Source organism: Haliaeetus leucocephalus, unplaced genomic scaffold (genome assembly GCF_000737465.1).
Source record: "Haliaeetus leucocephalus isolate CR32 unplaced genomic scaffold, Haliaeetus_leucocephalus-4.0 Scaffold92, whole genome shotgun sequence".
NCBI classification, from domain to species: domain Eukaryota; kingdom Metazoa; phylum Chordata; class Aves; order Accipitriformes; family Accipitridae; genus Haliaeetus; species Haliaeetus leucocephalus.
In genome coordinates, this window is record NW_010972528.1 from 369,891 (window position 1) to 385,196 (window position 15,306).

General features: G+C 56.3%; 2 protein-coding genes across 2 annotated transcripts; one reads left to right on the top strand and one right to left on the bottom strand.

The window, feature by feature from the left end:
• The first annotated feature begins 1,331 nt into the window (after window positions 1-1,331).
• DOK4 (docking protein 4) lies at window positions 1,332-4,267 on the top strand. Its single transcript, XM_010583135.1, has 8 exons — window positions 1,332-1,414; window positions 2,267-2,374; window positions 2,762-2,876; window positions 2,971-3,090; window positions 3,190-3,379; window positions 3,695-3,833; window positions 3,923-4,046; window positions 4,143-4,267. Exons 1-8 carry the CDS (start codon window positions 1,349-1,351, stop codon window positions 4,265-4,267), a joined length of 987 nt encoding a protein of 328 aa, XP_010581437.1. The 5' UTR covers window positions 1,332-1,348.
• Window positions 4,268-7,043: 2,776 nt separating this feature from the next.
• Window positions 7,044-15,066, bottom strand: POLR2C (polymerase (RNA) II (DNA directed) polypeptide C, 33kDa; the record flags this gene model as incomplete). The annotated part of the gene is made up of 8 exons (XM_010585178.1): window positions 7,044-8,131; window positions 8,800-8,874; window positions 12,375-12,543; window positions 13,056-13,107; window positions 14,175-14,303; window positions 14,430-14,482; window positions 14,667-14,735; window positions 15,015-15,066. Coding segments are annotated over 8 exons (744 nt in total), but the record flags the coding sequence as incomplete, so codon positions are not given.
• Between the last annotated feature and the right edge of the window lie 240 nt (window positions 15,067-15,306).

Below are 15,306 nucleotides of genomic sequence, written 5' to 3' on the forward strand. Positions count from 1 at the left end.
GCGGGGGGAGGTGACGCGGGACGGGGCTTGGCCGAGGTGACAAGCGTCGGGGGGGCCCGGCCGGGGGGTGACAGCGCGGGGAGGGAGGATGCCGGTGAGAGCGGCGGAGACCTGGGGGGGATGGAGGGGTGAGGAGTGCGGGGGCTTGGGGGTGACCGACGTGACAGATCAGGGGGTGGGTTGGGTCGGGGCGGGGGGCAGGAGGTGTCCCCCCAGCATCTCTGAATTCCCTTCGGGTGCTGATGTGCGTGGGGTGGGGGTGATGCAGGGGGATGTTCCCCTCAGGCGAGCGCGGGCTCCAGTCCCTCTGGGGACAGCGGGGGGTCCCTAGGGTGCTGTCCCCAGCCCCCATCATCCCCACTCCCTGGTCCCGATGGGCCACGGGCCACCACAGAGCAGCACCTGGGGTCCCAGGCAGCAGGGTCAGCCTGGCTCCTGAGGGGGGGACGGGGGACACAAGCCATCCCGGTGGTACCCAGACAGGCTGTGGCAGTGGTTGTGGTGGCTGGGGGGGGACACTGGGGCGTAGTCGCTGCGGGATGGCCCCTGTGGTCCGTCCCTGGTGGGATGGATGGGGCTGGATCCCCCTGGGTGCTGGGGCTTTGGGGACCAGGGCGTCACCGGAATGGAGCAGTCTGGCTCCAGAGCATCCCTGGGGATGGCCCCATCCCGTTTCCTAGGTTACTGCCTTCTCTAGGGGATTTTTCCAGCTGGGAAAGGAACCTGGTGGGAACCGGGTGGCGGGACCAGGCTGAATGAGGCCGAGCTCATGGCAGGGCTGGAGGGAGGCTGGGTTGTGCCGGGGGGGTGAGGTTGGGAGCCGGGGTCCCTTTGGTACCCAGTGCTGGGGCCGAAGCACCCCATGGCAGAGCTGGCCTGGCTGGGCAAGAGGTCATTAACACTGAACCCTACTGATACCCAGCAGCCGAGGCCATGTTGCTGCCCAAGCGAGCAGTCTGGGAGGAAGGAGGGACAGTACAAGAGGCGATGAAGACCTGTGGGCGAGGTCCAGCATGGGTGTCCCCTGGGAGACATGTTGGGGCTGGTGGCAGGGGGACCGCTTGTGCGTGCCGGCCTGGCACTGCCGCGCTGGCAGGGGTTAACATCGGATTGTTCCACTCGGATGGTTCAGGCAGCGAAGGGAGGAGGAAGAGGAGGAGGAGGAAGATGTCACCCGTCGATCTGTCATTTCTCTTTTCCAGCCAGGATGGGGGACACCGCTAGCACCAAGCTGGGCCGGTGGTGAGGCAGGGGGGTACAGAGGAAGAGGATGGAGAGGGGGGGGCGAAGGTGAAGGCAGGCAGCCCCCCCCTCCCAAAATATCCCCCCACCCCATCAGGCCATCACCATGGCGACGAATTTTAACGACATCATTAAGCAAGGCTACGTGAGGATGAAGAGCAAGAAGCTGGGGGTGAGTGGGGGTCTCAGGGAATGGGCGGGTGGGGGGGCACCCGTGGATTTGGGGTGCTGGTTGCTGCGAGAGGTGACATGGCGGGGTCCCCCGGCCACATTGCCTCTCGTGGCAACCTGCACCCCTGGTTTTGGATTGAATAAGCAGCATTTTGGGGACTGGGGGGTGGTGGTGCAGGGGCAGACCACTTGTTGGTACCCAAATCATCCAGCAGCCCCAGGGGCTCAGATCCTGCACTGGGTGGCACCCCCTCATTGGACACAGGTCACCATGGGGATTTGAGGGGGTGTCTCTGAGCCCTCCCCACACCTCCCCCATGCCTCAGTTTCCCTCCACACCCAATTTTGGCACCAGGGATGCCCCACGCTGGTGGGGGGTCTGCTGGGTGCAAATTAGGGGGATGCTGGAGTGCAGCACCCATAGGTGGGGGGTCAGGGGGTTTGGTCACCCGCCTCCATCGCTCAGAGCCAGCAGTAACGAGCATGCTGGGTAATTTCACGCTAATTAGGGAGAACAAAGAGGGAGCGGGCTTGAGGGGGGGGACTTGCTTGGGGACGATGGCCCCGCCACCCCCGGAGGCAGGGGCTGCAGGAGAGGGGACAGGGAGACATCGGGATGGGGGTCCCTCTGGGACCCTTACCCATGTTTGTTAATTAAGCTCATTAATTAGCGTTGGCGGGGGTGGGGGGGATGATGGCAGCCCTGGGCTATCCCCAGCCCCAGCGTCCCCTCCTGTCCCCAGGCCAGGAGGGTCAGCAGGACAGGGCAGGGGTCCTGAGGAAGGGGATGGGGACATGGGGACAGGGACCCCCACCTGCACCGCAGCAGCTGCCGGCACTCTCTGTCCGGCAGATCTACCGGCGGTGCTGGCTGGTCTTCCGGAAATCCTCCAGCAAAGGGCCCCAGCGCCTGGAGAAGTACCCGGATGAGAAGTCGGCGTGCCTGCGTGGGTGCCCCAAGGTGAGAGGGTGCAGTGGAGGGGTGCTGGGTGCTGCGTGCTGCTTGGGGCCACATGCCAGAGTGGGTCCCTCCTCACCTAAACTTGCTGGGCTGAAGCTGGGTGGCTGTCGCTCCATGTACTTCAGTGGGATGCAGCAGTGTCTGGGTGCTGCAGGGTCTGGGTGCTGCAGGGGCCACGTTTGGGTGCAGCAGCCAGGGTCTCGGTGCAGCAGCTGGGGTCTGGGTGCCACCGAGCTCTGGGTGCAGCAGCCAGGATCTTAATGCCACGGTGGCCAGGTCTGGGTGCCGCAAGGGCTGGGGTCTGGGTGCAGCAGCCAGGATCTGGGTGCAGCGAGTCTGGGTTTGGGTGCAGCCCTCAGTAACCCCCCCTCCCCGTCACCTCCGCAGGTGACTGACATCAGCAATGTCAAGTGCATCACCCGGCTGCCCAAGGAGACCAAGAGACAGGCTGTGGCCATCGTTTTCACCGATGACTCTGCCCGGACCTTCACTTGCGATTCGGGTACGGGGCAGCGCCCAGGGGAGCTGGGCTGGGGTGCCGGGGGGGCACCCCGGTTTGGCCGGGGTCGCCCAGGGGCTGCGGTGGTGCCTTGCAGAGCTGGAGGCGGAGGAGTGGTACAAGACGCTGTCGGTGGAGTGCCTGGGCGCCCGCCTGAACGACATCAGCCTGGGGGAGCCTGACCTGCTGGCGCCCGGCGTGCAGTGCGAGCAGACGGGTGAGCGTGTGGCGGCGGGGCGTTCGCTCAGGGCTCGGCCTCACTACGTGCCCCCCCCCGAATTATTTTATTTTATTTTATTTTATTTTCCCTCTCCAGACCGGTTCAACGTGTTCCTCCTCCCTTGCCCCAACCTGGACGTTTACGGCGAGTGCAAGCTGCAGATCACCCACGAAAACATCTACCTCTGGGACACGCACAACCCCCGGGTGAAGCTGGTCTCCTGGCCCCTCTGCTCCCTGCGCCGCTACGGGCGTGACGCCACTCGCTTCACCTTCGAGGCCGGACGGTGAGATGTCACCCTCGCTGGGACGGGGACCATCACTGGGTGCCTTCATCCTGCTGGGCGCAGCAGGAGGCAGCACTGCTGCCATCGCCCCGGGGCAGGCCTGACGCTGGGGTGATGGCCACAGCCTGCATAGGGTGCCCCATGGCCCGGGAGGTTTGGGGCTGGTGCTGGTCCCAGCTCAGCACCATGGAGGGGACACAGGGACAGCACTTAAAGCATGGGAAGCTGGGCCGGCTGCCACCCTGGGGGGGTGGGTATTTTTTATCATCCCTCGGCTTGGGGACCCCAGTGACACCCCATGCCCCGTCCCCACAGGATGTGTGATGCGGGGGAAGGTCTCTACACCTTCCAGACCCAGGAGGGCGAGCAGATCTACCAGCGTGTGCACAGTGCCACGTTGGCCATTGCCGAGCAACACAAGAGGGTCCTGCTGGAGATGGAGAAGAACGTCAGGGTGAGTTCCAGCCCACCGTGGGTACACGGCTTGGGTGGGGGGGTCAGGGCACCCTGTGTCACCCTCACCCCCCCCCTCATCCACTGCAGCTGCTGAACAAGGGCACCGAGCACTTCTCCTACCCCTGCACCCCCACCACCATGCTGCCCCGCAGCGCCTACTGGCACCACATCACCGGCTCCCAGAACATGGCCGAGTCCTCCAGCTACGCTGGTGAGTGTCCCTGTCCCCCACTGAGGAGCCGCCGCTCCTCCAGCCCCCAGAGCATGTGTGTCCCCTCCACGAGCCCACCCTCTGCTTTGTCCCCAGGGGAGGCGTACACGGGCCCCCAGGCCAGCTCGGACACTGACCTCCTCAACAGGTTCATCTTGCTGAAGCCAAAGTCCTCCAAAAGCGACAAGCCTGAAAGCAGGGAGCCCACATCGTCCCCGTGAGCCAGCGCGGGGCGGGGAATGGGACCACGGTGGGGGTCCCCTTTTTCTTCCCCAAGAGGTGGCAAGGATGCAGGCAGCCACCCCTCCAAGTCCCCAGGAAGACCAAGCTGGGACATCCTCCGAGCCAAGACCTGGGGGGAACAGGGGCTGGCTCACACCCTGGCCTGACGTTAGTGGAGATGACGGCTGGCTCAGCCTCAACTGACTTGAAATATATATTGAATATCCGTATTATAAGCGATTTTTCCTTCTCACATGAATGCAAACTTTGTGGCTGCCGAAGAGCCCTCAGGCAGAGATGCTCAGAGGTTTTTTGACTCTTGGGATCCAGCTGGGAGGTCAAGAGGCAGGGGGGTATCAAGAAATGTGGTGTGGTTTTTGTGAGAGGGGAAGGCTGGAGCATCACCCTGCTGCGGGGACAGAGCAGCGCTGGAAGATGTGGCTGTGCCAGGCTGATGGTGCGGGGTCCCAGCATCTCACACCCCACCCCGTGAAAAGTAGGGTGCTCCTGGGGATGATGCACCACCACCCCTGAGCTGATTTTTTGCACTTCTTGAAGCTATTTAAACACTTGCTGTAGAATTGAGATGTCTCAGGAGAAACTGGTTTTCCTTCTGGGGGATCGGCTGGGGTGAGCGGCCTGGCAGCCCCAAGCCCCCGCCGGCTTTCCAGGGCTGCCCCCACCCCAGCACCCCTCACTCCTCCACCCACAGCCGCTTCCCCTGGCCATGCCCCTGGTTTATCTGCTGGTGGGCAACCCAGGGACTGGTTTTGGCCAGTAGCATCTGTCCCTTGAGGGGGCAGCTTTGTGGATCTAAAAAGTCCCTGGGCAGAGAAGCCCATGCCGATAAGGGGAGAGCCGCGTTTCTCCATGCATTCCCATCGTCCTCGCTCCCTCCTTGCCTGCCAGTTCGGCTGGGTGAAAGCCCTTGCCTTGGAGGGGGGAGCTGGGTTTCATGTGCTGAACTCAAAAGCAATTGATTTTTTCTAGTTCTCCTATTTATTGACCTCCTTTAGAAGGGCTATCTTTTTATTGCCGTGCAAACCTTGGTGTTTCTTTGGAGTCTTCTTTTGGTCTGGGTTGGGTGGTCAGTGGTTTTATTTCTGCCCTTAAAGCTCCAGGTCCGTGCTTTGAGGACAGGGAGTGTTGTGATGTGGGAACCTGTGGTCTGTAAATACTGTGTCTTGGGTTGGTGTAGCTTGTGGCTGAGGCTGGGGGGGGGGGATGGCGGGACAGAAGACGGCTGCTCCCTGCAGCACGGCCAGGCGCCGAGGGGCTCGGGCTCGTCGGTACCCCAGCACCGGCCGGTAGCACATCCTCCCCCAGGTGAGGGGTGTAACCCGCTCTCTTTTCCCAGCTACACACCTCATCTGGAAAAGATTTCACATTTATTACCAAAAATGTTTGGGTTTTCTTTTTTTTTAAGGACTTGCTCAATGAATAAACAATCCTTATCCACCCTTCCTGTTTGTCCATTCCATCCAAATGCGGTCGGGAAGTGCGAGTGGGAGTAGTGCCTGCCAGAGAGAAAAATGCTGATGCAGGGAGATTTCCTGACGCTCCCAGCAGCGTGCCTGGCTCAAAGCTTTGTTCTGCCTCCAGCCATGGCCAGGATATTTCAAGTGAAGCCCTAAAACCACTGGGGAGGGTAGAAGGGCGGAGAGAGTTGCCACCCTCCATCGACTAACCCCAAGTGAAACAGGATGCCAGCACCCCACTGTCACCCCTCACCTCCAGCCACCCAGGGCTCCAGGGACATGCCAGGGCAGTGGTGGCTCCAAGTCCCTGGGCGAAGGAGTTTCAAGCCGCTCCATCTCCCAGCTCTTCCAGAATTGTGCCAGTTCAGTTACCCGTGCCGTGACTGTCCAGCAGAGCACTGGCCTCAAGGTGAGCCAGCCACGCCAGCCAGGGCAGGGAAATCTTGGGGAGCCGTGCTGCAACCGGCTGTGCCAGGGCAAGGACACTGAAGCAGCAGCCCGGCTGCAGCAGCTCTTCCCTGGAGGGGAGGGCAGCACTGACGTGGGCTGCTCTCTCCTACTCAGCATGAGCACCCATCCCAGCACCACAAACCGTTCCCAAGCCCCACGTCCATGCTGGGACGAGCACAGTGGCACACACGCCTTCCCCTTCCTCCCAGCCCCCACGGTCAGGACAAGGCAGATCTCTCCAAGAAAGCGTCACCGAGAAGCTCATCCCAAGTCCTGCTGGGTGCTGACAGAGGGGAGGAGAATTTAGAATAATGTGAAAAGATTATTCTTTTATTCATTACTAGTCAGATGATTGTTTCAGCACAGTTAGATTGTTTTCCATTGATCTTGGAAACACAAAATACTCTGGAAGGTTCTGACATTATGCCTGTATGATTTTTGCAAGAAGGGATTGCATAGGGGTTTTTTTCAGCAATGAACAAAACAGTGTTTGGAGTTCATTGAAGAATCTTAATTTTATATTATTCAGATGCATATCAGTGACAACAAAAAAGCACGCACCTATTTTAAACATCATTTTGGGAAGAAAAAAAATTTTTTTGTGGGTGCTGGTCTCTTCTGTCAGGTGGCTGGAGATAGGACAAGAGGAAATGGCCTCAAGTTGAGGCAAGGGAGATTTAGGTTAGATATTACGAAAAATTTTTTTATTGAGAGGGTTGTCAAACATTGGAATAGGCTGCCCAGGGAAGTGGTTGAGTCTCCATCCCTGGAGGTATTCAAAAAGCGAGTGCACGGGGTACTTCAGGACATGGTTTAGTGGGTATGGTTGATGGTTGGACTCGATGATCTTGAAGGTCTTTTCCAACCTAAATGATTCTATGAGAAAGGGTGACCCAGGTAATCACTGGAGCCCTTCAGCCACTGCCACGGTGGTCACGGTTTGGGACCTACACCAAGCTCCAGCCCAGCACACAACCCGCCTTGGGGCTGCAGGCACACTGGAAGTTGTCAGCCAGGGGTTATTAATGATGGACTCCCTGCCATCCCAGCGCCTAACATAAAGATTATATAGTGTATGGGTAAAGTCTGCTCCAAAGGAGTCTTTAAATACAGCTGAGCCTGCCTGGCTCATCTGGGCTTCCCTGCAGCACTGCCTTCTGCAGCATCTCGCTTACCAGCCCAGCCTCAAACATCTGCTTTAAATGTAGCGCTGGATCGGTAAACGACAGGCTACCTGCTGGAGGGGATTCTGGTCTCCTTAGGAGATTATGTCAAGAGCAGCAATCAGCAGTAGAGAGCTATGCTCCCTCCAAAGCAGATCTCATTAAGTTAATGTCTATTGGAGAGAAGTAAATGACGTGACATCTCCTCCTGCAGCCCCAGACGAGCTTTCAGGGATGACAAAACACAGAGGAGGTAAAGCTTTATTCAGCACAGAAGGACTGGACATGCAAATAAGGTAGGGTTGTGTAACTGAGGTACACCTCTTCCCAATACCAAACACCACTTGGCCAGGATCCAAAACTCTGGCCTAAAACTCTGGGATCACTTAGAGACAAAGCCTGTTCCAGTGAAGGTGCTCACCGATTCCCTTCCTGCTTTACCCTACACATCACGCTGGCTTTCCCTCGGAAGGGGGGCTGGGGAAGAGGTGTAACCAACCAGCACAGCTGGGCCAGGAGAGGCAGAGGGAGATGGGGAGGTAAAAGCCTCAGCCCAGAGTGCTGCTGGAAAGAGCCAGGAACCTTCTGCCTCACTCACACCTGAGCACTCTCTCGCAAGGGGTCATCTCAGTTTATAGTGAGGACGTCGCTCTGAATCTCATGGCTTAGCTGGGTCTGGAGGTCACTCAGTTTCTTCTTCAGGCCGGACAGTGCGGAGAGAACAATGGTCTCTGGGCGCAGAGAACCACAGGACTCCACGTTGTAATAAAACCTGAGGTTACAAGCCAGGGGGTTAAGTCACCATCTGCTCTGCGAGGAGGTGCAAAACCAGAGAGCACCCGCAGAATGGTTCCAGCCCATCCGGAGCCACCATAGGGAGATCTGCCGGGAATCCCCACCATCAGCATCATTCACCTCCCAACCAGGCAAGAGCCAGCACTGCCCCTCTACAACCACCATGTCAACACTCGTGACTCCACAGGCTGCAAGAGCAGTTCTGAGATTTTTTTTCTGTTCAGCACTGTGACTTGCGAGCCAGCACAGAGCCCCATGCCATGGAGTAAGGCTGGCTGCAGGCACTTCTGCAGTGCAAATAACCTGGGTACCACCAGCAATCAGAGCATGAGAGCCCCACATGGGTGAATAAATATCCTAAGCCATTTTCCCCTGCAGGCCTCACACTTCACCAAGTGCTGCACTGCCGTACTTGATAACGTGAACTCAGGAGAGCCATCTAGTATCTCCTGGAGGGGAAAAGCTGCCAGGCCTGGGCATATCACCAGTTAACTCCAACTTCTGCCCTGCTTTTCAGGGAACACCAGGTCCCTGGGCTGGCAAACTTCAGCACAGAGTAGATACTCTTGTATTAACGAAAGCCAAAGAAATGCACCCAGCTAGTCCCCCCACTTCCCAGCTGTGGCAGTGCATTCAGCTTCCTACCTCTCTGGCTTCCCATTGGGGTCATAGGGAGCCTGAGCATCCTCCTCGTCAATCTCTGAGTACTCACTCTTGGGCCTGGAATCAAAGAGCAGGAAAGGTTAGCACACAGCCCAGGCACCCTACGGCACTGTTTGGCCCCAGAGAGTGAGAACTGGGGCTCACATCCAGCAGACAAAGGAGCAGTCATCAAACGAACATCAAGTCACAGAAAAAAAGCTGTCCCCCACATTGCCCTTTCTAGCTCCTCATTAATGCCATACAGTCACCCAGCAGCACCTGAGGAAGAGGCTCAGCCCTGCTCTGCCCAAACTCAGCGAGCCCTGTGCGGGGTACTGTGGCTCCATCCACCTACACTGGCACACTCTGGCAGGTGCTTACAGCGAAGGGATGTCGATGCCTGAAGGGACTGTGTTTATGGAGCCTGGACACTGTGAAGCAATGGACCTTGTGTTATCTTTTCTTTCTACTCTTCACTGCAGCACTTCAGCACTCCAGCACTCGGTCTGTGCAGCACAGCTGAGATGGAAAGGCCTGGTCAGTTTGTGCTCAGCAGGAAAAAAAATCTCCTGTACTTCAGACACCAGCTGTGTCAGTGAGCCCCGTCCTGATGTCCTGCACCTCCACTCCTCTACACACATTGCTACCAAAATCACTGCAATACCTGTGCATCAGCTAGGCCAACACATCTTTCTACCCGTTGTGTCCCTTGACTTACAGAGCATCATGCTGCAAAGACTGTTTGGAAGCACTTAATCCATGTACGAAAACCCAAAGCCTTGAGCTGAGAAGCCAGCACAGAAAATCTTGTCCCCACCAAGGTCTCCTGCTGACCTTCCTCTCCCCCAGCAATGTCAAGAAAGGCTGATCCTAGCACCCTATCATCAGCTGCCTTAAATAAAGGTGCACTTCCCAAACAAATACTCCATCTGTAACAAACCACTGAGAGAGATAGTGTTAATGGAGCTGGGCCTTCATGTTACTTGCAGAACCAGCCACGACCGAAAACAGGGCAGAGGTTTCCACCACCATGACAGCTGCTTTGAGAGTCCAGCTGCGTACCAGTGCTCTGCCAACAGCCTCAAAAAGCAATTAGCATGAAAAACCAAACTAAAAATAATAACTAGCCTTGGATAGCAGAGGCCTTTGTATTGTCTTCACAGAGAATCAGATGAACTTGGAAAGGCAGACATATCATCAGGGAACAGGCAGCTCCTATGTCAATCTTCCTTTGGGATTTTTCCAACTTTTACATATATTTTGTCAAGAACATCTCAAAAACTGTTTCCAGGTACCCAGCCTGTTGTATAACACACCACGTTCCTGAAGACACAGCTGACTCTGCCACCAAACAAAAGAATTCCCTGGCCACCCAGCCAGGGAATTGCCTCATTGCCGAGGTACATGGGCTCAGCCACGCAGCTGGGGTTGTTCTCCATGACACCGACATCTCCAAAAACCCAAACTCTCCAGAAGTCACACTGTGACATTCCATGTACAAAAAAGTGGCAAACCCGATGATACCTCAGCCTGCCTGGCACCTGTCTGTCCAGTTCAAAGCAATATGCCAGGTCTGTCACTTCATCAGTGTCAAAGACTTACTATCTAGTGACACAGAAATTAAACCAGAGAATTTTTACAGCACCAAGATGAAACCTAGAATTATTTCAAATCCTGATTTGAAATTCCACACCACAGAGACATTCTTGCTTCTCAAGCATCCAATCTATCACCCAGACAATCAACTGAACTTTGGGGCAATTTACCTGCCAACAAATCATTTGGAAACTTCAAAACTACCCCGTTCCGCTTCCAAAACTGCCAGTGACAAAGGACAGGCCAGCACGTTAACTCTTGTGACATGCTACTAACCACAAAACTGCTGAGCATCATCCTCCTTGGCTCTGCACCACCTCACCACAATCGGCCTCTCACAGACCTTCCCCCCAACAGCCTGGTCTGGAGCTAGCAGTTCCCAAAGTCCAGTTACAGCCCACATGGGCATGTCATCAACGCTAAGGAAAATGCCCATTTCCAGATTTCCAGCATTACCAGCCAGCTTGGTTCCTACTGCAGATCCCAGAGCACCACCCTGACCAAGCGCTGAGGGAGGTGAATGCCTCACATGTCCCGTTCTCACCCAGACTGACTGAACCAGACTGACGAACGCACCCTACGTAGCCCATCAAAGCCAAGTGGGATTTGCTTCTTCCATCTGTAAAACAGGGCTGGGATGGCTGCGGGCAGATCCCAGCCCATTTCACGCATGTTATGGATTCACCTACATCTCCACCCTCGGCGACAAAAGACTTCTCAAGTCTCCCGAGTGCAAACCTAGCCACACAGGATCTCCATGACAGCTCCTGAGCAGAAAGCCCCTGGCAGTCCAGCTGAGGTGTGAAATCTAGGCTAACCGCACCTCCAGGAAGCTCATTTACTGACAGCTGCTAACTTAGCAAGGGACAGCGTAAGGTCATGCTCTGCAATAGGTCTGAGCGCCCAGGCTTGGACCAGACAGTGTGGAGGTACAATAGTCCACTACCTGCCTGCTAGTGCTTGCAGCCATTTGCAGAGTCAAATCTGGCAGCGCAGGGCCTGGCGGCAACAGGAGGAAAACCTGCTGAGCCCCTTCTGCCGCTCAGCCTCCTCTCCAGCTGCAGCTCTGCTCAGGCTTTTGTTCCCGCTTGCTCAGCCCTGGCTTCTGCGGTCCCTGCACCAAACCCTGCTCCTGTACCGAGGTCTTCCTGTCCTTGAGCGCAGCTCTGGCTGCTGCCCTGCCGTTATGGCAGCATATCCACCACCCCCTCCAGTCCCTGCTCTCAGCCTGCTTTGGCTAAAGCACCTGGTTCCTCACTCTGCTGCTGGCTCCAGCGTGCTCGATGACAGGGTGTCTGCTAGGTGGTCACTGGGATGCAGAGCCAGGAGCAGCTCAGGTATCTACTCATGGAAAAGTGCTGCTAGGTGAAGTCCTCACTCTGGCCAAAGCAGCTTTCCAAAAGCAAAATCATGTCACTTTTAGATGAGATGCAGTGTGCTACTGGTACGGAATGATATGTCAGAGCAGAGGAAAGGGCCAGAGAGGAAAACCCTGCTGCCAGAGCTCATGCTCCAGGAGTGAGGAGATGTATGGGTGAAATGAGAACCACACACTGGTCTTCCTCAAACAAACAGGGCTGCAAAATCAGCCTTGCAACCCAACCTTCCACTCTTTGCTCTTGTAGCAACCTCTTCTAACTTGCATGGATTTATTTGTTCCTCAGACCTTACCCTGACCTACAGGCCACTTGTGCAGGGAAGAAAAAACAGGAACGAGTCATAGGGAAGAACATGAAAGTGAGGTAAAACAGCAGTGACAGTACGTGTAGGGGACAACAAGAGGTGGCCACAAACCAGACCACCTTGCATGCAGCTGCAACCAAGTGACTGGCCCTGGTACCCTAACACAGGAGCAGAGTCTGTGCAAGGGAGTGACAGGCATGCTCACAATCACTTACTGACCCCAATTATCCCCAGGGCTGAAATGTAGGTGCCTGCCGGAAAATCTTTTCCAATCCCTCCAGACAGACATTAGGACATACCACTCCTCCGGTTTGGGGTATACAGTGTGCCTCAGCGCGTTGTCTGGGTCATACTCGAATGCTACGCCTGCTGTGGGGTTCCACTTGGCATGCTCCTTGCCAAAGCCCTTCTTGGCATAGGCTCGCAGTCTCAGCTCCTGGCCCTTCCGCAGCTTCACAATGAGGATGTCTGCAGAAAAGCACACGCCCATTTGAGAAGGTTGCAGAGGAGAAATGAGTGTGCAGGATCACACTGGGGCAAAGGCAGGAATTTTTAGTGCCCAGGAAGATGTCACCAGAAGCCAGGGCTTGCTTGGATTCTTAGAGGGGCTCATCTGTGTCCTCAGAGAAGCTGGGAAACATCTTGCTAAGTAAAAAGGAGCTGCACATATGCCCAGAGGCACAGCTCAGGCCTCCAGGCAACAGCAGACAGCACAGCATTTTGCACCTCTGCTGTCCCTAAGCTCTCGCAAGGAGAGAGAAGCACCCTCTGACACAGGACTTTAGTTCCGGGGATAACCTTTAAGTAGCATTAAGACAAAATGCTAACCCCACTGATGCAGTGATGCCAGTGTCTCTCAACTGCCAGCTTTACAGCTGCCTTACGGTTACACAGCTAGTAAAGGAAGAATGAGTTCAAAGAGCCTGAAAGAAAAATTCATCTCCTCCTCCAGCTCTTATTCCCAGTGAAACACCGCTTACCATCCTGCTCCACATAGTCATTGGGGTCGTTGTCTCTACTCCGAGATGTCACCTGCAGGAGAACATCAAAAGCAAGCAAATTAATGGCAAGATCAACTTTTTTCCCCACATCAAATAGCACTGGCCTACAAACATTAGAGACTGCACAGAGCCACTCTAACGTGACTTACAGCAACAAATCCAGCCCACCCTATTTAACCGAAATTGGGACAATTCAGGCAGCTGCAGCTAGGTACGCGATATCCCACTCCACCAGCTTGTTTGCCTCCCGAGCTGCTCTCCCCCACAGGATGGAGAGCGCTCCAGCCCAGCCCAGTGCTGCTGCGTGGTTCTGCGACGCAGCCCAAAGTCACTCCCACGACTGCTGGCAGGTGACACAAAGCACTCACAGCACCTCAGCTGAAGGGAGCAAGAGACAGTGGGCTACAGCTAGGCTTTAACCAGGCAGACGCTGTCACCAGCCACCAGAAGCAGCCCCCAGGCTGTGGTGACATCCAGGTGTGGCCTCAATAGCATTTTAAAACATTCTCCATTAAGTGCCTTTGCATCTGTTCTGCTTTGGCGCTGCCAACCCTCCCCAAGGTGACTGGGCAAGGGCTGTTTGGCAGCAGTGCCCTGGCCCAGGCTCCTCACACCTTGCCGCACTGAGAGCCAAGAACCAGAAAACCAGAGGCCTCCGGGTTGCTGCCAAGCCTTCTAAGAGGCTGACCTTGCCAGAGCCCCACCAGCAAGCAGGCAGAAGGAAGGCAGTGACATGGCAGCAGGACACAAGTGCACACGCTCCAAGTGTTCAAGGTGAGATGGAGGGGCAACACGAAAGCCTCCCAAGAGTCTGAGATGAGGGGTGCAGGATGAGGTTTTAACAAGGCCATACTGCTTTGACACACCATCAGACAGCAAATGAAGGACAACAAGGTGAAGAAGAGGAGGGCTCTGGCACACACTGCTGTTTCTGCTGATATTCCTGCTTTGCTCTCCCACTACATTTTAAGTGGGGCTTTGGGCAACGTGAAACGTGCTCACAGCCCTTGTTTTGTCCCCATCCCATACGTTCGCCACCCCAGCCTCAACAGAAACGTAGAGAGGTGACTTGCTGACAAGTGGGAAGATCGCACTGACCGGTATGACCCGAGGGTTGTTCGAGATGAGATCACGGGATGTGACATGACGGGTCTGGTCTTCATTGCACCGGACATCAAGGGTGAACTCCACAGAGCACTCCGGACAGAACTCATCACATGTGCAGTCCTGGGACAGACATGGGTCAAGACCTTTATGTCAAGCCTCTCCCAGGAAGAAATTAGTAGCACTTCCCATCAGATCAGACACCCACCACCATCAAAATAAGCACCCGGGACATTTTGCTTGACTCACTCTGGAATATTGCATCTTATCCACAATGTCATCACTGGTGAGCGGGATGAGACCTGAGGGAAGAAGGAAATTGGGGGAACATCTGAGTGAGATCACAGGAGCACCAACCCTCCTGCCGAGATGGGCAGAGGGACTGCAGCCTCCTGACAATGGTGCTTCAGCGTCTCCGGACTGATTTCGCCCACGACCTCTGCCTTGCTGCACATCTTCATCTTCCTCCCCATGCCCGGCACTCACCCAGCCTGTGTGCAATGAATTCATCATGGAGCACGGAAGAGTTGGCGTCTATCTGGACCCAGTCGATGGCTGCAGAGAGGAAAAAGTCACGAGCTGAGAAATATTTCTGTGGGGAAAAGCTGAGCAGTTAGCGAGAGCGCAGAAAACGTTACGGGGTCTACAGCGAAGCTGCGACAGCGTCTGGTAATACGTAGCACTGGCTAAACACGGGCAAAGGGAGCTGAAAGCAGCTTGGAGGTGCAGGACAAAACGGAGGGGAAGCGATGGGAGTAACGGGGCGAGCAGCCCGAGGGACGGTGACCTCCTGCCAGCACTGGAGGGTAAGCGACGGGACAGGACAGGCGGTACCTATGATGGGGACTTCAGCGATGAACACTCTTCGAATGGAATTCGCCACCCTGAGGGAGAGAAACGGCCGCCTTCAGGCACGAGGGAACGCGGAGCTTCGCGAACCCACCGCCCTGCCCGCAGAGACGCCGGCCGGGGCCCAGGCCGGGGCTTTGTCTCGGAGGCCCCGACCGGGCCCGCACCGGGGGCCGGGGGGGCCGTGCTGGCCGGAAGACGCCGCCACCCGAGGGAGTCAATCCCCGCGGCCCGTCCCGCTGCACCTCCGGGGGGGGGGCAGGGCCTGCGGCGGCGG